Consider the following 20,871-nt stretch of genomic DNA (forward strand, 5'->3'; position numbering starts at 1 on the left):
CCACAACTGTTGTTGATTAATTCCATGCCAAGGGTTAACTCTTCCTTCTCTGGTCTCCCCTTCCTTTTGGTGGGAAAGGGGAGATGATGGTGGGGAGGTGGTACTCTCTCTCACTTTCTTCCTGTAGGGGAGAACATGAAAGAGGGAGAAGAATGTGAAGAGCAGGGAAGGTTTCTGGGGGTGAGTAAAGCAGAAGAGGAAGGGACCCCAGAGGGCAGGGAAGCCTTATCAATGTGGGTGCTTTTTAGGGGTCTTGGGGGGCATGTTTGCTTTTGAGAGTCCTGGTGTACAGAAACTACACAGGGGGAATGAAGAAATCAGACATGGACAAATATCTTTATTTACAACAACAAATAGAACAGACCCTCCCCCCAATCCTTCCCTCCCCCCTTCCAGTCTTTTCTTTACTGTCCCCTCTCCCGCCCCACTCCAGGCCCATGCCCAGCCTGGTCCTCTCAGGTCAGTGTGTGGGTCAAGCCCCCACAAAAGCCCAGGGAAGGAGACTGGGGAGGGGCCTGGTGTGGGCGGGGCGGGGTCTCTTTTCACATTTTGCTGTTCTCTAAGCCAGGGATAGCCAGGGGTACACGGGCACCAGGCGCAGTGAGAGGTAGAGAGGCACACAGCCCCCGGCCCCGGCCCTGCCTTCCCATGGTCCTGCCCCCTCCCCTAATTTTCACAGTGTTCTGCAGCCCTGGCACCAGGGCTGCCGTCACCCACCCCAGCCCTTCCCCTTGCTTGCCCCATACTCCCAGTTCTGGCCCTGGGACCCGGTGAGGAGCCCTGGCTTCTCTGCAGCGGGCTCAGCTCCTAGGACTGAGGTGGCCCCTCCGGGCACCCCGCTTCCCACCAGGGCTGGGGTTCTGACGGCACTGGGTGGGTGGGAGAGCACCAGGGGGAGGGGGCTGATGGAACTTTGGGCATCAGTCCCCCGGGCTGGTCCCGCGTGGGCGGGCCCCGTTGGCCTGGACGCAGGACGCGGCGGGTCAGGAGGAGAAGCAGAGCCCGCAGCACTCCATGCAGATCTCCAGGCAGTCGGCGGACTCGCAGCAGGCGTCCAGGATGCCGCAGTCCAGGTCGCAGGGCAGGTCGCAGTCGGCGCACTCCCCCGAGCCGCAGCAGCAGCAGCACAAGCACGAGTCCTCGGAGCTGCAGGAGCCGCACGTGGCGCAGTCCAGGACAATGTTGCACAGTGTCAGGAACTCGCAGAACAGGCAGGACAGGATGCAGTGGACGCAGCAATCTGCGGGTGGAGAGAGTGGACGGGGTGTGTGCGTGTGGAACGGCCAGGGACACAGGGGACCCAGCCACGGCTCCCAGTGCCCATCAGGCTCTGCAGCCCTCCCGGCAGCCCCAAGGAGTGGGAACCATCAGGAGCCCTATTTCACAGCTGATGACCCCAAAGCACAGTTGTGTGTGTGTGTGTTAACCTACCCCGCAAGTGGCAGGTGGGAGTTTGAGCCCAGGCAGTCTGGATCTTAACCACATTTAGTTTACTTATTTAGCAAACACAGACTTGAGGACATGTTCCAGGGTCTGTCCTAGGCACCATGCATGAATTAAATTCATCAGACTTCAACAACTCTGTGAGGTAGGGGCTACTACTTAGCCCCACTCTACAAATGAGGAAACTGAGGTACAGAGACGTTAAGTCGCTTCAAAACAGATGCAGAACCCTCCCTCTCTGGTCACGTGGGTGACTACAGCAGCCTCTCACTGGTTCCCCCACTCTCCCCTTTAAACCCTCCTGCCCCCTTCATCTCTCCTCTCCACACAGCAGCCTGAAAGATCCTTTAAACTCTTCAGTTGGATCTTGTCCCTCCTCTCCTCAGAAACCTCCCACGGTTCCCACCTCACTCGAGTGAAAACTGAAGTCCTCGCGATGGCCCCCATGGCCCCACGTGATTCAGGCCCTGCTCCCCCTCTGCCCGCCCCCCTCTGCTCTCCAGTTCGCTGGCTCGCTCTGCTGCTGGGCCCCTGGCTGCCACGCAGTAATGCAGGCACTGTTCCCTCTGCCTGGGACGCCCTTCCCGAGACGGGCTCAGCTCATTCGCTCACCTCCTTTACGTCTTTGCTCAGATGTCATCCCCTCAATGAGGCCTTCCATGAACACCCCATTTAACTCAACAACCTGCCCACCCATCCCCCAGCACCCCTCCTTCACCTTTTTCCCATAGCACTTTTCACCTTCTGATACCCTACACAATTTTCTTCATTTATTGTCATCTCCTACTACTAAAATGTAAGCTCCAGAAAGGCAGGCATCTTAATTTTGTTCGCTGATATATTACAAGACCCTAGAACAGTACCCAGCACATAGTAGGTGCTCAATAAAATAAAAGATAAATGTACTAATGCATGGACTTGCCCTTGGGCACCTAGCTGGGAAGTGGTAGAGCTGGGAATTGAACTGTGGATGCTGAGCCAGGAGCCAGGCCATGGGGCAGTGTCCAGTTTTTCTAACCGCCTAGGCCCCTGGCATAAGGCTGCTAGTTCTCTGGGGTCTCATTTTGCCATGGAGGATCTGATTACCCACCTCCTCCCAATTTCTGCAAGAAGAGATTAGGGTCTCATACAGCTAGAACCTCTACCATCTATCTCCAAACTGGATCAGGGTAGTTCTCTTCAAATGCAAATCTGATGAGGTCATTACCTTGTTTAAAACCCCTCAATGGCTCCATATTGCCCTCCTGATAAAGTCCAAATCCACGGCAGGCTTTACAAGGCTCTCCAAGAGCCCCTGCCTGCCCAAAATCTCACCTCCCACCCTTCATCACCATGAACTTCATAATCTAGCCACACGAAGCCATTTCTTACCTTCCTGCTTATGCTCCCTTGGCTAGATCCTCCTGCTGGTCCTTTAGACTCAGATGTCACCTCCTCCAGAGAGCCTTCCCAGCCTTCCTTTCCCAGCTTTTTGGGCTGGCCTGGGTGTTCCCCTGTGCTCACACAATCCCAGGTGTGTGGCTTTATCATTGCACTTACCACACTGTATGATGATTACCTGTTTATATCTCTCTTATGAGAGCTTCCTGAAGGCATGACCTAGGCCTTTTGTCTCTGTACCTAGCACATAGCACAGCACCTGGCACATAGTAGATGACCAGTGAATTTTAAGTGAATGAACACCCCTGTAGTAGTTTGGAGCTATATGTACTCCAGAACATGTTCTTAACCTTAATCCATTCCTGTGGGTGTGAACCCTTACAAATAGCACCTTTTGATGAGGCTATTTCAGATAAGGTGTGGCCCAGGATGGGTCTTAATTCTGTAACTGAAGGCCTTATATGGAAGGTCACAGGGACAGAAAAAGCCACGGAAGGAACAGCCAGAAGCTGAAAGTCAACGGAACCCAGAAGAGAAAGGAGAAAATAGGAGAGGCCGCCATGTACATTTTCATGTGACAGAAGAGCCAAGCACCAAGGATAGCTGGCAGCCAGCCACAGTACGCCACAGTCTTCTGGGAGAAAGCATCGCCTGGATGACGCCTTGATTTTGGCATTCTCCTAGCCTCAAAACCGTAAGCCAATAAATTCCCATCATTCAACCCAACCCACTGCATGTTATTTGCTTGAGCAGCCAAAGAAACTAATACAACCCCCTTCATAAATAAGACTGTTGGGCAGAATCAGAGGTAGAAGGGTTTCTGAACATATTATGTGCAAATGGGATGGCTATAAATTGAATCCTGATTGCAGAGGTCCAACCGTGGGTCCCTCAACATGGGTTGGAATCACCTAAAGATTCGGGAGTGGTCAAGCAGCCAGTGAGCTACAGGCAGCCTTGGTCCCGTGAGGAAGTGATGCCCATTAGGGTGGGGGGATCTGGCTGCCCATGGCGGCCCTGCAGAGGGTCTCTGTGCTGCAGGAACAACAGCTGATGTGTCTGGGTCCTCTGACCTCCTGCTGTAACTCACAGCCCCCTGCCCCACCCCCCTGTTAAGCATCTGATTGAACATCATTTTATTCTGCTAAGTGTTCTTCAGCTGTCACTAAACAGATGGTGCACTCCTTCAGGAAAATTTCTGCTTCCAGAAATGGGGTGGCTTAACCTGGATCAACCCAGATGGCTCCATTCTTTGTTACAGAGACTCAGGGAAGAGTTGGCCTTGATAAGGTAGGTGTGCGTTGCTATATTCAACAGGAATACTTTGCAGGGCTCTCAAACTTAGGCATGTGTTAGACTCTCTGGAGGACTTGTTAGAGCACAGGTTCCTGGGCCCCATGCCCAAAGATTCGGATTGGAGTGGGGCTGCGATCCTGCATTTCTCACCAGCAGCCAGGTGAAGCTGTTGCTGCTGGTCTGCAGACCTCGCTGGGGGGAACCCAGCTTTGAGCCCTCTCCCAGGAAGAGGTGGGACAGATGTGCTTACCTTCCTGTGCCTGGATGGGGATCTGGGAGGCAGCAGATTTGGTGCTTCCCTTGCTCTTCCTGCTGCCCTGGCTGGCGAGCGATGGATGCGCCTGCAACTTCCGGTGGGCCTTGGGGCCGCCCAGGGCACCGTTCCCCGCCCGCCTGGCGCCACCCAGCTCCGAGGGGTGGCCAGAGCCATTTGGTAGTAGTGGGGTGCAGCCCAAGTAGTTCCCCTGAGGCTGGCCTGAAGAGATAAAAGAGAAAGGGCATTGAGGAAAAGGACGGAGCCAAACAGCTTCCCAGGGCCCTGCTCTAATTCTGCTTGCTTTACTCTTAGATACGCCACAGGTCCCTTAGCCAGACTTGTGCAAATGAGGATGCAGAGGCTGAGAGAGGTGACTCGTCCAGAAGCACACTATGAAATTGCAACAGAGCTGGGCCTGGCTCCTGACTCTCAGTTCAGTGCTCAGTCCACAACACAGTCCTGCTTTGTTTCTTGGAAAGGACAGAGGTACAAGGCAAGGGGAGGGGCTCAGGAGCATGGATCCCACATTCTTACCCCACATGACATGACTGCTCCTGATCTTGGGGTCCTGGAATTTGGGCAGGAGGAGCTTTGGCTGGGATAGAGGAGGACAGCAGTGAAGCAGTTAACCTTCCTCTTGGCCTCTGCCAAGCCCCCGGCTGTTTTTGCCCTTCGTGTGCTGGTTGATTTATTGGAAACATCTGTTTGGAGATGTATGTCCTGCCCCTGGAATCCAGGGGCTCCTCACAGCAGCCCCTCTATCTCCTGCTCCAAGCCTCCTGCCCCTCCTTCCCACCCCATCCTGCTTCTGTGGGGGCAGCTGGCAGGAAGAGTTGGTGAGGGCCCTTGGGCTTGGCGTGAGAGAAGAAAGGGAGAAGGAGGCCGGCAGGGAGACCCCCAAGACCAGGAACCCCGGGTCTCCATCCCAGGCTGAGGGACCAAGTTTCAGGTTTGTCAGTGGAGTGCAGATGAGCTGACCCTAGAGATGTACCTAAAAGCCCAGTTCCTTCCCCTCCCTCCCTCTGGAATGCCCAACTATTCTGTTCTTGAGAGACAGGGACAGGCAGGTGTGTACGTATGTAGGGGGTGTGTCCCCCAGGCGATGGAGCTGGATCTCCCACTCTCTCCAGACCCAGCCTCTGCATGTGAGCTGTGCTTGGAGGGAGGTGTCTGGGGGCCCTGAGGCTGGGGAGAGGGAAAGTGACCTCAGTGCTTCCCTTGACTTAGAGGGCTGGGTCTTCTCGTAACGGTGGACGCTATAACATGGAGCACTGATTGAGCACTTACTGTGAGCCAGCTTCTGCTCTGAGCACTTGGTGAGCTAATGGTTCTCTTACTGGAATTCAGTATCTCTATAGGGCTCTACCCTCCTTTTATAGATGAGGAAAGTCCCAGAAAGGTACAGTAACATGCCCAAGGTCACACAGCTAGTAAGTGGCAGAGGTGGGACCGGTTGGAGGCTGGGAACTGGGGCTCAGAGGACAAGGATGGGGGCAGAGATTGAGAGTTAAGGAACTGGTGATTAAGCCACTACTATCACAATAAACGTTATTCTTATAACTAGTAGCTTAAACTTTTTTTGAGCTATTATTATATGCCAGGTACAGTGTGTTGGAGCTTTATATATAGTAACTTATAAAGGCATCATAATAGTTCTACTATTATGGGTCCCATTTCACAGATTAAAAAAAATTGAGGCCCAAAGAGGTTTAAACTTGCTGAAGGTCCCACAGCTAGGAAGTGGAGGAGGGAGAGGATGGAGAGTGGAAGAAAGGAGTTGGGGACAAGGTGGGGAGTCCGGGGGAGGATGGGAGACAGGGCTGTGGACGGGCTCCACGCTGGGAATCTTCAGCCCAGAGGCGTGGCTGGTGCCTGCATCTGGGTAAACAGGGCTGAGGCCACGGGAAGTGGCCTGGCCTGGATCATCCTCACCCCCCGCCCAGCCCCACAGAGGGTGACTGGGCCGAATCCTTGGCCAGCTCCTGTGCCCCCTGCCTAAACACAGGTATAGTGACCAGAGGGCAGGCGAGTGTGGCGAGCTGACGGCCCTGGGAGGTGCGGCAGACACAGAGCTTGCCCGTGGCCATGACTGAGGGGGCGGCTGCGGGGGCTGAGTCACAGAGCAAACACTGTGGGCCCATAGACACAAAGAATGTCTGTCCAACTCCCATCCAGCCCCCTCTTCTGCGGCCACGGCGCTGACCTCTTTCCCTCAATTCTGCCGGTGGGTGTGTCTGGAGGAGGTCGAGGGCAGTATGCTAGCAGGATTTAGTAACCCTGACTTCCAGGGCGTCCAACTTAGCCCCAGATGCCCTGGCTGAAGGCGGCTCCCTGCTCAGCTGTGCCAGCTAGGCAGAGGGGCACAGGAGAGAGCACTGAGCCTGGAGACCTGAGTTCCCCAGCTTGTGACCAGGGCGAGTGATTCTCTGTGCCTCAGTTTCACCATCTGTAAAATGAGCTTGGTGAGAGCTATCCTGCTGCCTTACCATAGGCTGGTCTGGAGAGCACATGCGCTCATTTGGGAAAAAAATGTGGAAAGTGAAAATGGGTCTATAGATGGGGGGGGGTTAGTAATTAGTAATTGTAAAATGTGTCTGGCTGCCCCAAAGATGAGGCTGCATCAGGCTGTAGTTCCCAGGAGAGAGATGTCTCTCTCCATAAAGCCTCATGCTATCTCGTCCACACTTCTCTGCCTACTAATCATGTTGTACTTGGAATCTTCTTCATAGACAAAAGGGCAGTGACAGTGTCTTACACCTTTCCACTGCCCACACTACTTCCTTCAAGCCCTGGCCCAGTGCTAGGCACCCGTGGGCACCCACTGCATTTTTGCCAATCTGTGTGGATTAAACTAGTGCCACCCCAGCCTCCCCAGCCTGCTGGGACTCACGTGTCACAGCTTCTGTGGGGACATCGAAGTCAGTGCTGTCCAGGGCTGGGTGGGCCCCAGGGCCATTGCCTTGGGGCATGGAGTGCGCCACCTCCTCCAGGGAGCCCTCCTCTGGTGCTGCCTCCACAGGGTGAGCTGATCCTGTTACTACCTCCAGCCCAGGCAGAAGAGATGGGGTCTGGGCTACGGAAAAAAGCAGATGACCATGGCAACAGAACTCTGGTGCCCTCCTGTTTCCCCAGTCCTGGTCCCCTTCCCGCAGCCCAGAATTCCCAGTGAGCTCCCATTCTCAGACTTTGTACCAGTCACCCAGCCCTTACCCTATCCGTCACCAGTGCCAGTCTCTAAAATAGAAAGCTCCCAAGCCACAACTTGTGTGTGAGCAAGGGTGTGTGTGTGTGTGTGTGTGTGTGCATGTGCGTGGTGTTGGAGGGAGGGGCCAGAGCCATGCAGTGTAAGGGGAAGTGTTGAGGAGGCAGAAACACAGCAAGAGATTACAGACAGATGGTCAGCGATGGACAGATAAGGAGAGAGAAAGAATCAAAGGGACAGTGAAGGGTAGAAGTAAAGAGAGATAGTGCCTTGGAGCGTGGGAGATTGGGCAGGAGGGAGACAGCCACAGAAACCCAGTGACAGGCAGCCCCAGACAGGGAGGGAGGGAGACTCCAACAGAAGGAAAGTCAGTGATGGGGAGAAAGATAAAGACAGGGACAGACAGAGAGGAATTGAGTCAGAGAGTGAGGATGACAGTGAGAAAGTCGGTGGGAGACCCGGGGTGAGGAGAAGGTGCAGGCCTGGGATGGAGGGCTACAGGCAGGAAGAGGGATGTGAGGGAGCCGGCCCAAGAGGGCCGGGCAGGAGGCGAACCGCAGCCACATGTAATTACGGCGCTTAACTCGGCCCCTCTGTGCAGGGTGAGCGGGAGGCAGAAATGGAGCCACCTTGAAACCCACAGCTCTTGAGGCAGCAGGACTAGGGCCCCCTGGCCCAGGGGAAAAAGCTTATGAGGGATGGGAGGGGAGGGAGGCAGGCAGAGAGGGGCCAGAGCTCCCACTCTCCCTGCTGTGGGGCGTGGGGAGGCCATGTCGGGGTGAGGCAGGAAGAAAGGAGAGGAAAGCTGGGGTGGGGGGGGAGCGGGCCCAGGCTGGTTGTGCAGCTGGAATGTCAGGGAGCTCAAGACCTTCCACACCGTGCTGGAAGAAAGAGGGAGCAGGGGAGACACAGAAACACGAAGACTCAGAGGCAATGAGACCACAAAGGAGGTGGGCAGGGAGTGGGCAACAGAGGGAGACAGAGAAAGATGAAGAGAAAGAGCAGAACTCAGAGACTAAAACACCCACCCATAACACACACAAAGAGAGACCAAGAGAGACACACCCAGAGACAGAGATCCAAGAAATGGAATAAATCACAGAGAACAGAGAGATGCTCACTTATGGTGTCCTTCTCTGAGCTGTCTCCAAATCGAGAAAGGTTTGGGCATGTAATTCAGAGAATGGGAACATCTAAAGGGGGAGATGCAGTAGCACAGCCTCCTTGCCGGGCCCTGAGCATCGCTCTGTGGCCTCTGACCCTCAGAGACCCCTGAGGAATTCTTGTTCCAAAGACCCTGGTTCCCTGGGCTGGGGGAATGGGGCTCTAGAAGCCTCACGTGGGTAGCACAGAGGGAAGCTGGCCCAGGCCGGCATGTTCACACCTGTCCAGGGAGAACCACAGGCCCTGCCAAGAGACAGGAGCTGGGGCAGGGAGGAGGGAAGGGCTGGAGCTCCTGGGACACCTGGAGGGTGCAGAGTTACTTGTTGCTGGTCAGGCTGCCCTCTTCTGCCCCAGGGAGGCAAGGGGGTGGGCTCTCTCCAGCCTCATCTGCTCTTTGGGCCTGTACCCGCAAGGTGCGAGGCCTCTGCTCCAGACCAAGATGCAGCCCACAGGGTGCCAAGGCCTGAAGCAGAGGGAATGTGGAGAAAATCTGGGGGTGGTGAGGTTCAGGGAGGGGGTGAGTACACTTGGAAGTGCCAGACTTGTCCTGTGAGTTGGGGGGGGGAGGCCAGCCAGGTGGGGTGGAGCAATGTGGGGAAGGGGAGGATAGGAGGAAAAGGAAGGAGAGGGGGAGGAATGTTCCATCAGCAGGGAGCCACGGCAGCTTCTGGAGGGGCCTGTGTGAGGCTGCTGTGCAAAGAGGCCGTCTGCTCCTCCTTTGCTCTCAGGATGTGTGCCGGAGCAGGTTCAGCCCCAAAGTCTGGGTGCAAGAGGACCCAGGGCTTGGGGAAGGGATAGGCCTGGGAGTTACTGAAGCAGATGCAGGGAAACAACTGAGGTAGAGGCCAAAGGGAGGCAGGCGGCTGGAAAGAAAGAGAGACGGTGCAGGTGCAGAAGGGAGAAGGCTCAGAGAACAGGAAAGCACAGGGCGGGAGGGAGAGACTGGGAAGCAGTGCAAGGCACAGCAGAGGGTAAAAAAGTATGAATTATGAAAACACGATGCTAAGTGAAAGAAGTCAGGAACATAAGAACAAATATTGTATGATTCCACTTGTATCAGGTATCTAGAATAGGCAAATTCATAAAGACAGAAAGTAGATTACAGGGTATCGGGGCTGGGGGTGGGGAAATGGTATGGAGCAGCTGTTTGGGGTGATACCACCCCATGAGACACCCCCAGCCCAATCCCAGGAACGACGAGGGGCCTGATCCCAGGTAGGATCCCAAAGAGGCACTAAAGGGGGAACCAACAAAATGCAAGCACGGGGGACCAGAAAATGGAGCCCCCCTCAGTCCCCAGGTTAAAGATAGAGAAGTCAGATGACTCGTCCAAGATCACATGGCTGGGTCAGCATGGAGCAGGCAAGGGGAGACGGCACCCAAGGAGGAAGAGGCTGCCTGCCAGATGGCGCCTCTCCTAGCCCCGAGCCTGGGCCACCCCAGCTCAGACCACGCTGGCACAAAAAGGGAGGTTCCAGGCTTCAGTCCTCATTCCCAGGGAGGGAGCAACCTTCCTGACAGACCGTGGCCCCCAGAAGCGCCCTGCGCTGGCCCTGAACCAGGAGTCCTGACCCTCCCGCGTGGCGGAATGAAAGATTCTCTAGCAGGAGCTGCAAGACCCTAGCCCTGGTTTTTACCAGGTATCAGCTTGGGCAAGTTACCAGAACTTGGGTCTTCTTGTGTGTAAAAGGGGATCCCGATGCTTATCTCTCAGGGTTTCAGGGAGTAAATGGAATGCTCACAATGGTGCCTGGCATGCAGGGGGTCATTGTGAACCATCCTTCCTCCCTCTCTCCCTCCCTCCTTCCTTCCTTCCTTCCCTCCTTCCTCTCTTCTGTGCTATTTGGTTTAACATTTTCTAAATAAACACCTACTATGCATCTTGCAATATGGCAACAACAGGTGCTACCAAAATGAGAATGAACAGGTCACTCCCTGAGGAGTTCTCTGTTGGGGAGCGGTGGGTGGGTGGGGCAGTCCCAGACACTGAGGGGCAAGGGGTACAGTAGGGGTGTCAATAAGAATTGTGGATTGAAACAAAGGTACCTCACTAATGCAAAAGTTTAATAATAAATAGGAACTCTATTTTCTGTAATAATTTTTCTGTAAACCTATAACTTCTCTAATAAAAAAGAATTAGTAAGGAAAAAAAAAAAAAAAAGAATTGTGGGAGCACAGAAGATGGGCCCTTAGCCTAGATGGGGGTGTGTGTGGCTAGGCTTCCTGGAGAAGGCAATGCCTGCCCTGAGAGTTGAATTTTGAGGACAGTAGGAACCCAGACCTCAGTGTGAACAGGGGAGCCGCAAGCTGCTTGGTGGGGTTGGGGCTGGTGAGCTAAACCAACAGCTGAGCCTGGCAGGCCGTGTGGGCCATTTTCCAGGCTTTCTCTTGGGGGTCACCAGAGTGCACAGGGGCGACACCATCAGTCCTGTACTCCAGGGAGCCAGTGTTTCTGCTCTCTCGGCCTCCAGGGTCAGAGGGAGGAAGGTGGGAGACAGGGTTTAGGGAAAGGGGAGTCCCCATCTCTGCCTTCCTCACCCAAAATGTCTCCACTGGCAGGGCAGTTTCCTGATGGTCACTTCCAAGGCTGGCGACCTTGAATCTGGTAGGAACAGGAAACTGTAGGGAGCTGAAACCAAGATGTCAGGAGACTCCTCCTGTAGGAAACCGGCCACTGGAGGGTGACTATTAGCTCTCGAGAGGCAAACTGGGGACAGAAGAAAACCGAGTCCAGGAATAGTGACCTGGAAACACAGAGGGGCAGACCTCCTAGAGCCAGGCGGGGCAGCAGAGGGGACCCAGCAGATGCCTGAGGAAGCCACACTGGGGGCAGAAGAGGAAATTGTCCTAAGTGCTTGGAGACATGGCAGCAAAATGAGAAGGAATAAGAAACCACAGGAAGACCTGATCAGCGACTGAGAATACTGCCACACAGAGCCCGGATACCAAGGCACCAGACAAAGAAACAGCACGTGCTAGCGGCAGACAGAACAGAACAGCAGGCAAGAGGCGGAGCTCAAGTGCTCATGGACCAAGAGGCCAAAGAGCCAGCTTTGCTCCATCCAGCCGCAGCAGGGAGAGCATCTTGGAGGAGAAATTCCTTCAGAGACACTGAAGAGGGTAGAAATGTGGAGTGGGCTGGAGGGAAGGGGTGGCCGGCAATGGCCAGGAAGGACCCCTTGATAAAGGTGCTGCCAATAAAGGGGTGAGGCAGGGGGAGCTGAGCTCCCTGGTTTGGGCCCCTTCCTCCCAGAAGGGGCCATCTGCTTACAGACTCATACCTGCTCCATCTGGGGTGAGGGGGAGGTGTCATTAATGCTGGTGACTGTTCTAAGTGGAACCTTCCTCTTGAGGGTCTCTGTTCACAAAGGGAAAATATAGAAAGGCAGCAGCCCCTTTGCCTCAAAACTCTCCTACCCCACATGGGCTAAGGTTCTGGTCAATGCCCTGAGTTGAGGGATGGTCCTGGACCTAGAGGGAGTAGGGGGACTCTTTCAGGTGGGATGGATTCACTCCAAGCCTGGACAGCGCCCTTGGGAGTTCCAGCCACCATGCCTGTGGCTGGGGTGGGGACAGACCCAAGTTCAGAACCTCCGATGCCTGGTCCTTCCCATTGAGCCCTTTCCAAGGTCTTTGTGGGCAGTGGATTGGCCTTCCCCCTTGGAGCTCTGGCCATCTCTGAAGAAAGAGGGCCAGGACCTGATCAGGCTAGAGAGTGGCAACTGGAACCCCACACTCGGATCACCCCTTGGCCTGGCACTCAGGCCTCAGTCTACCTCTTCAAGGTGATCAATGTACAAGCATCCTGTGTTCCAGGCAGACTGTCCTCTCCAAGGACTTGGGCCACCACCAGGCCTTCTGACCAGTCCACTCAAGCTTTTATATTCCTCTTGGCCAGCAGGTCCTACCCTACCCCTCGCCCACTCCCCAAATCCAGCCCATCCTCACAACCCACCTCAAGCTCTACCTCTTCCCCTAGAAAGACTTCCCTGACTCCCAAGTTCATCAGTCCCCCTCCCAATGGACCACTTGCTGAGAACTTACCACCCAGCGCCCCTGGGTGTTAATTATGATTTAATAGTGAAGTCTGGGCTCCTCAACAAGACTATAATCTTCCCAATTAATGCCCTTGGGGACAGGGGCAGTGTCGGTATTCGGCTCTGCCTCTCCAGTGGGCACTCAGCAAAAGTCTTTTGGTGAGTACTGAGTTGTGGCATTTGGAATGCCTCAGTTCAAAAGGAGGGCTGAGGATTAGAGCACCTGGCCCTGAACCCCAAGAAGGTCAGAGAATGTGGACTCCCTTTTAGCACGCATGGTTAACATGAGCCCAGTGCTCACAGTCACAGGCCACCAGGCCGAGGACTGGAGAGGGCCTGAGCTGGTCAGTTAGGCTGGGTTGGATTGGTTTTATTTTAGGTCTGAAGGCTCCAATTCCCCAGGAAATTCAATTTAGAACCAAGAGCAGGAATGTGACGCCCCAGTGCTGGGCAGAAATCTGCTGTGGGGCTCTCAGGGGTAGGTGGGGAGGAGGCTGCTGGGGAAGCCAAGGGTGTGGGGGCTTGGCCCCCTGCCCCAGCCAGAGCTGCCCCGAGTCCCCTAGCGTCCCATCTGCAGCCTACATCTTGGGCAGCTGAGGGAGGGGCCGACTTGCTCCCTGGCTGTCCTGCCAGCAGGGCCCCCAGGGGCAGCGCTGTGGCCTTGCTGTTCTGTCAGGGCTTAGGAGGGAGCGTGGGGGATTCTGGTCTCAGCTTCAGGCGTCTGTGGGGTTTTGGCTGGGTCTCCTGCGGTTTGGGCTTCCTGGGCAGCAGGCTTATTCTCCTAAGGCGGCAGAGCGAGGCCTGGTGCTATGAAAGCAGCATTGTCTGGCCCAGCCTAGGCTGGGGAGGGGGCTGGCTGGGGGGGCTGGGGCCTCAAATTACAGCCCATGGCTTAACCCTCCCTGTAGTCCACCCTGGCTCTTGTCCCCTGCCCTGAGCACATTCAGCCCCCTTCTAGTCTGTCTGGGGCTGAGAATGGGACAGGCAGGGGAAGGGATCATGGAAGGAGGAGGGAGGAGGAAAGAGCAGAGAAAATGGATTAGGAGAGGAAGAAAGCAGGGAAAAGTGGGAGGATGGGGGAGAAGCAGGAGGTTGAGAAAGAAAGGAGGAAGGAGAGACTGAGAGAGGGTTCTCAGACACACAGAAAGACCTTTCCCAGCCCCCTGCGCCCAGCTGTCTCTCCAGGCTGAAGGAGCCCACTTTTTCAAGGAGCTTATACCCCAGAAGTCCCTACGCAGGAGAGGAGGAAATTTGAGGGTTAGCGAAGATGCACAGCAGACACACATTAGCCACAACTATGTGCTGGCCCCTGGCCAGACATCTACCACTTGTCCTCACTCTGGTTTAGGAGACCCCCCACCTCTAGAGTCCTGGGAGCTCAGCGTTCCGATGTCCCTACTAGGTGGACACCGTAGACCTGAGAGCTGGAGAGGGGCCTCTTGAAACACAGGTGGATGTGGAGATTGAGGCCAGAGTGGGGAAGGGGCTTGTCCAAGAAGATGCAGGGAGTTAGTGTCTGACTGAGGTCCAGGGCTAGACCCTTCATTATTCAGAGAATCAAAGAGGGGAGAAAGAGAGAATGGTGCAGTGGGTGGGAAGAAGGCAAAAAATGAGACTAACTTAGAGGTGGGATTAAAGTTACGAAATCTGTGCCAACACTCCTGCACCCCACCCCCAGCCTCTCAACAAATCCCAGATGTTCCCGGCTTCTCCCTCACCCTGTCTCCCACTCCCAACCTCAGTGTAAGCATCTGACAGTGACCGAATGGACTTGGGAGCCACAGCCTACAGGGTCCCCACCCCAGATCTCTTCAGGGAGTTGCAACCCCCCCCACCCCATCCCGGGTAGAATTGAGGAGGGGGTTATTTCACCGGGGTTTGGGGACACTGGGCGGGGGCGAGTGTGTTTGGGTGTGTATGTGTGGGTCTCGGCCTGTAGGGTGGGGACAGCAGCAACTGGTCGGCCGGGAGGGGAGGGAGGCGAGCAAGACAAGATGGCAAGAGGGAGGGGAGGGGCCGGTCCTGTGGCCGCTTGCAGCGGCGGACAAAAGTTTCGAGAAGCGCCGAGCTCTGGTTGCGCTGGGGGAAGGGAGGGAGAGAAAGACTCAGACACCCCTCCCTTTCCCCCGCCCAAGGCCCCCACAAATATTTACACACTGGGCAGAAACGGTTGGGACACAAATCCCAGACGGACAGACAGACAACACCGTGTACGTGTATGTGTCTGGTGTGGGGGCGGGGGGAGTTGGAGCCAACTTGGCGCAACCCGCGTCCATTCCGGGCCCTGCTCCCGTCACCCCAACCCTCGGCTCTCCTTGGACCCGGTCCCCGATACCAAGATTCCTCGCTCCTACCTTCACCCGAGCTCTGCCGAACCGCCTCCCGACTTTTGAGGGAGGAGGGGGGATATCTCGCCCGCCGCCCCAACTTCAGACCCCGCTCGCATCTGTCCTATCACCAGTCCTACCTGGGCCCGTGGCTGCGCTGGAGGCTCCATGGGGCGCATCGCAGTGAGGGGGCTGCTGGCTGCTCACCTGGGACATCGGCCCGGGACCTGCGGAAAATGGGGCTCATCGGGAGGGGCCGACCCGAGCGGAGTGGCCGCGTGCGGGGGAAAGGGGGGCCGGGGAGATCCAGCTGTGGACGCGCGCTTCCCCGCTGTTCTCCAGCGCCGCCACCGACTAACTTACTCGTGCAAGCCGCGCGCTACTCTCTCGCCCAGCCCGGGTCACTGCGCGGGGCCCGCCATGCGCGCCTGATGCGGGCGCCCCGCCAGCGCCCCAGCCCAGGCCGCTCGGCTCCTCGGTGCTTGCCTGGCGTCCCTTCCCTCTCACTCGCTCCTTTCTCCCATTTCGGCGCCAGCTCGCATCGCTCGCCCCCTTCCTTCTTCCTTCTCTCCCACCAGCCCCCTCGCTCCTCCCCTGCTTGCCTCTGCGGTCCCCTCCTCCGGGCCCACCCTCTCCCCGCCCCGTCCTCGCCTTCTCAATCGCTCCCGCCCCCACGTCCTTTCCCCCTCCGCGGACTCGGCGCGGCCCTGGCCGGACACGTCTGTCCGCGGGGCGCCGTGACCCGAGCCCCCACAGGAAGCCGGCTCGGCGCGTTTCCTTCGCGCTTTCAGAGCGGGGCCCGAGTCTCCCAAACTCCAGCCCCCACGCCGGCGCCCCAGGCCCAGAGCCACGCGGGGTTGCAGAGAACGGGGCCGCCGAGGATGGCGGCTGCCTGTGTTGCTTCGCCTGTTCTAAACTCTGCAAAAGTTTGTGAAAAATCAGAAGAGAGTGAGCGAAAGAAACCATTGTGACCACATCTCCTCCGGCCAATTGCCTGAATAACTGTGGCCCCCAAATTTTCTTGGCCCAAAGAAGGTGGTGACCAAGTCCTCATGCACCGCTTTCCCGGGGTCCTAAGTCGGGTGCCACGGGTTTGGGGCTCAGAGACCAGGCGACCACCCTTGCCACCAGTTGTACCTCCGGGAAATCCGGTTAGTGACTATCCAGTCTCCTTTCCCGCTTCCCTCCTGTGTGCTCTTAGCAGCCTGGGGCTTCCCCAATCCTCCCACCCCTACCAGCTGGGAATTTGTGTCAGAAAACCAATTTTGGAGGCCAAGAAAGGTTCTCCGAATTCAGCTCTCCTTTCAGCTCCAGACCGGAGTATGAGGCCTTCTCAAATGGGGGTGCGTGGAGAAAGGGGAAGAAGGGGGCCCCTTTCGGCGGGGGCCAGCGGGGAGGCACATCTGGAATTGTGAGCTGGGTTCCTCCTCGGGGATGTGGGGGTGGGGAGGAGAGGCCGCCAGGCGGTCTGGGGAAGTTCAAGGACCCTCAGCCTGACTCTGGGACCCGGTCCCCGGGAGAAGGGAGGAGGGCTCGGAGCCTGGGCCAGCCCGGTGGGACTAGACGGGCCAGTGGGATGATCCTCAGGTGGGGCTGTCGCTGGGGTGGCAGCGTCTGAGCCACAAATGACCCCGGCGGCCGCGGAGTCGTCTGGGCTCCACACCACAAGGCCAGTGAGCTATCAGGGCGGCGGCGGGGGCGGCGCCAGGCCAGCTCTCCGAGCCCCGCGTTAGGGCCCCGGCCGGGCGTGAAGAAAAGGTGGGTCGCGGGAAGCCAGGCTCCTCCTCACCCGCCAACCCCCCCCCCAACACACACGCGCGCACACACACACACACACAGCCGCTACTTACCACCCTCGCAGGTCCTCGGGGCGCCGTCGGGGCCAGGACCAGGAGGGCCCGCACCGCGCCGATCGCGGTCTCGCCACCCGCGACTGTGTCCCGGCGCTGAGCCGAGGCTGGTGCGGCGAGGGGAGAGAGGGCCGGGCTGGACTGAGGGTGTCCCGCCCCCGGGAGCGGGCTGCACGCTGCGGGGGCCTGACCTGGCGCCCCGGGAGCCGGCCCGGAGCAGGCTGCTGTCTGGGAGCTCTGGGGAGCGAGGCGGGCTCCCACTTCCTGGCACCGGCTGAGTCACTGGGACGTGCCTGCGCGGACGCCGAGCTTGGCGGCTGCTGCATTCTTCCCGGCTTACCTGGACCGGCCGACTGGACCTCACCTGCTCCCAGGGGTCCAGTCGAGGTGTGGGCACTGGACAGCCCCCACAGCTTTCCCCTGTTCTCTCGCTGCATATGCCACCCCTCCACTCCCACCCCCAACCACAAAGCCCAGCACTGGGCCCCGGAAAGCTTCGCAGTCTCTACCCGGGGACCCTAAACTCTGGATCAGCTCAGTTAGCTCTGGCCCAGTACTAACTGAATAATAGGTCTGGTTTGTTGGAAATATAAAAGGAAGCTTTAAATTTAATACTTACATGCTGGTTACACAGGTGTGCCTGGTTTGTGAAAATTCAACAAGTTCATCATTGTTTTTGGATGACTATTATACTTGAATAAAAAGTTTTAAAAAATTAACTCATTATCCATTATCTGCTGTGTTTCCTTGGGGAAGTCTCTTCACCAATCTGAGCCTCATGAGGGATGAGTATTGGGACTGTCAGTGTGTAATCCCATCATTTCATTATTACCCAGGGCCAGGACTAGGGTGAAGTGAATAAGCAACATTTAAGCAGATGCTAAGATAAATACTATTTTAATGTAATATATATATGTATTTTAAAATCAGCAAACTATAGCCCCATGGACCAGAAGTCTGTTTTTGAAAATAACATTTTAATGGAACCAGGGCTGCAATTTGGGTGAAGCAAGTAGGATAGAGTTGCACAAGTTCAGGGTCAGATCCTGCCTTTATTTAAAATTTGGTTCACCATGGATTTTTTTTTTTTTTGCATTGATTTTTATTTTTTCAAATATTGCAGTAAAATATTGTTTGTTTTAATTACTGAGTTTTTTGGTGCCCCTAAAGTTTTGCATCTGAGCCAAGGGCCTCCCTCACTCCAGGCCTCACGTGCCTCATCCTATTCCCAGCCCTGTTACTATCTCTTCCTGCTTGGCAGGGACCCCAGGCGAATGAGCAGAGGTTGCTGATATGTCCCCTCCTTCCTCCCCCTGAACACCAGGTGGGCTCTCCATCTTATTCCAGACCTAGCTTTCTTGGGGTCCACCTGTCAGTTCAGTGTAACATGAAAAGTTCTTACATTGTCCTTCAGGCCACCATGAGTGGGGCCATAACTGGCCCCACCTGCCTTGACCATCATGTCCTGTCACTCATTCCCTCCCAGCCACGCTGTTTCCTCAGTGTATTTTGTCTGTATGTTTTACTCGCCAAGCATCTTCCCACCTCAGGGCCTTTGCACTTGTGTTTCCCTCTGTCTAGAATGTGCTTCCCCTAGATAACCACATGGCCCCCTTTCTCATTTCCTTTAGGTTCTGCTCATATCGCCTTTTTGGGGAGTCCTTCCCAGCCTCCTCACTCTCTGTCCCCTCACACTGCTTTATTATTCTTCATAGACCTTTTCATCACTTGAACATTATTTATTTGCTTGTTGTTAGAATGAAAGGTCTTTGAGAGGAGGGACTTTGCCTTGTCCACTAGTGTATTCCTTAGAATTGTGTCAGCCCCAGATTGCTCAATAAACGTTTCCAGTTTCATAGATGAGAAAATAGAGGCCAGAGAGGGGAAGGGGAGCTAATGCAAGTCAGACAGTGAGTTAGCTGCAACACCTTACTAAATCCCAGGTTTCCAGACTCCCAGCCCAGTGCTCCTTTCTGCCCACAAGGCTCTTTTCCCTCTCTCCCAGGAGCTCTCCAGGCGATGAAGGGTTAAAGTCCCCCTTGCATGGGCTGTGCCTCCCCACCCCCCCCCACCCCTCCTGGGCCTCCCAAAGTAGAGAGGCCCATTTAGGGATCTCCTCTCAAAGTCCTTTCCACACCAGGACTCCCACGTTCTGTCCCAGCTCTGGCCCCCAATGCCCACCCTGGCACCCACCCCACCACAGCAAAAAGGCAGGCAGACATGCAGTTCTTCCCCAGCTTCCTGTCTCTGGCAGAGGGCCAGGAGGTGGCGGCTGGGCCTGCAGCTGGATCACAGCTGTAGTCTCAGCACACTGGAGAAGGGCGGCAGGACAGTGTGATCCCAGAAGGGGAGAGGGGAGGGCACAACCTCCCAGAAGAGAGTGTGTGGAAGGGAAGTTTGTGTGTGGTGCAGGCAGCTGCCTGGTAGAGCCCGAGAACCTCTAGCTCCTCTCTCCACTCCCTCCCTGATGGACACTGAGTTAAGAATAGGGCTCTAACCTTCCCCCTTCGGGGAGGAGAGGGCCTCCTATGGGGTAGAGATTGGGAGTCCTGGGCCCCAGGCCCGACACTACTCTGCTGTTCTACTCCTGGTGATGGGGGATGATGGTGGTATGTCAAATTTGGCAAACATGAGTTGAAAATTTCTTACATGCCAGGCCCTTGCTAGATACTTCTAGATTTGATGCTTTCTTTAATGCACGCAACAGTCTAGATAATTATGATCTCCATTTTACAGATAAGGAAACTGAGGCACAGAGAGGTGAAATGACTTGCCCAAGGCCATATAACTGGTTATTAGTGGAGCAAGGACTTGTACCACATGTTCTGAGGCCAAGTGCAGTGCTCATTCCAAACCCTGGCACGGCCTTTAGCTGTGGTGCCCCGCTTAATGTGGCCCCCCGCCACCAAAGCTGATTGTGGAAGATGGGAACATGATCCCCTGCATCCCTCCTCTGTCTCATTGGTACTTGGGGTGCCAGGAGCTTGGCAGGATAGAGTAGAAAGAGTGGACCTTGTTTGATGTCTCAGAGACCCAATTTCCACCTTGGCTCGGTTACTTCTACCTCACAATGTGATCTTGGGCAAATCACTGGAACTCCCTGGGCCTCCGTTTCCCCTGGGTAAACCTGGGGATAACAGTACCCACCTGTGCTGGTTTGAATGTATTATGTCCCCCAGAAAAAAGCCAATCCATTTCTGGTGTTTTGCATTCGGTAGCATTAGCAAACTAGAACACCACCTCTCAGGTGTGGTGTGAATTAAGTGAGCATCTGGTGCAGAGTCGGCTCCCAGTAAACGTTAACTCTCTTGCCAACTCTTCCCTTCCTGATCCTCACCCATCAGTGAGTGAGGGGAGCTTCAGAGGGCAACATTTCTATTATGTTGAATTTTATTGGCAAACATGTACAGAGTGCTTACCACAAGGTACGTACAATTCACAGTACTTCATGTGAATTAACCAGTTGAGAATTCACACTATTAAATACCAATTAATGTTAAATGCCAATATTTTCCCATGTTACAGATAAGAAAACCAAAGCACAGAGAGGTTAGGTAACTGGCTTGAACCCCTCAGTCCTCCATCCCCACCTGCTGCCCTTCACATGCTTCCCTGGTGGTATATAGAGGGGGGAGTTGGAGGGGGTAGGGGTAAGGATGAGGGGTGTTCCCATCATCACAGATCCTCCACTCCCGTCTTAGGATCTCTTCCCCTTCCAATGAATTTACTCTTAGTTGCTAAACACATAATACCCTCATGCAGTGGCTTCTAAACTATTTGGACAGGACACATTTATCAATTTTTAAAAATTGAACTTCAATGCTAATATGTCTGCTTATAAATTATGCATTGTGCTATTGTGTTAATATATAATATACATAATAAGCATACATGAAAATAGAAAAGTGAATAGGTG

At 55.3% G+C, this 20,871-nt stretch overlaps 1 protein-coding gene across 2 annotated transcripts; it reads right to left on the reverse strand.

The window, feature by feature from the left end:
• Positions 1–393: 393 nt before the first annotated feature.
• On the reverse strand, positions 394–17,156 carry MDFI (MyoD family inhibitor). Of its 2 annotated transcripts, none has more exons than XM_037844127.1 (5): positions 16,956–17,156; positions 15,246–15,332; positions 7,266–7,448; positions 4,370–4,594; positions 394–1,240 (listed from the first exon to the last, which is right to left on the reverse strand). In XM_037844127.1, the coding sequence occupies exons 2-5, from the start codon at positions 15,319–15,321 to the stop codon at positions 984–986; spliced, it is 741 nt and encodes a 246-aa protein (XP_037700055.1). In that variant the 5' UTR covers positions 15,322–15,332; positions 16,956–17,156; the 3' UTR covers positions 394–983. The 2 variants fall into 2 exon arrangements, with proteins under 2 accessions (XP_037700055.1, XP_037700053.1); XM_037844125.1 differs by lacking the exon at positions 16,956–17,156 and adding an exon at positions 15,469–15,620.
• Positions 17,157–20,871: the final 3,715 nt, after the last annotated feature.

Source organism: Choloepus didactylus, chromosome 7 (assembly GCF_015220235.1).
Source record: "Choloepus didactylus isolate mChoDid1 chromosome 7, mChoDid1.pri, whole genome shotgun sequence".
Lineage (NCBI taxonomy): Eukaryota > Metazoa > Chordata > Mammalia > Pilosa > Megalonychidae > Choloepus > Choloepus didactylus.

Coding starts and splice junctions, on each gene's coding strand:
- MDFI (XM_037844127.1), bottom strand. CDS start 15,321: ATGTCCCAGGTGAGCAGCCAGCAGCCCCCTCACTGCGATGCGCCCCAT. Junction 7,449..15,245: donor CAGCGCAGCCACGGGCCCAG/GTAGGACTGGTG, acceptor TTTTTTCCGTAG/CCCAGACCCCATCTCTTCTG. Junction 1,241..4,369: donor CCCCATCCAGGCACAGGAAG/GTAAGCACATCT, acceptor CTCCACCCGCAG/ATTGCTGCGTCCACTGCATC.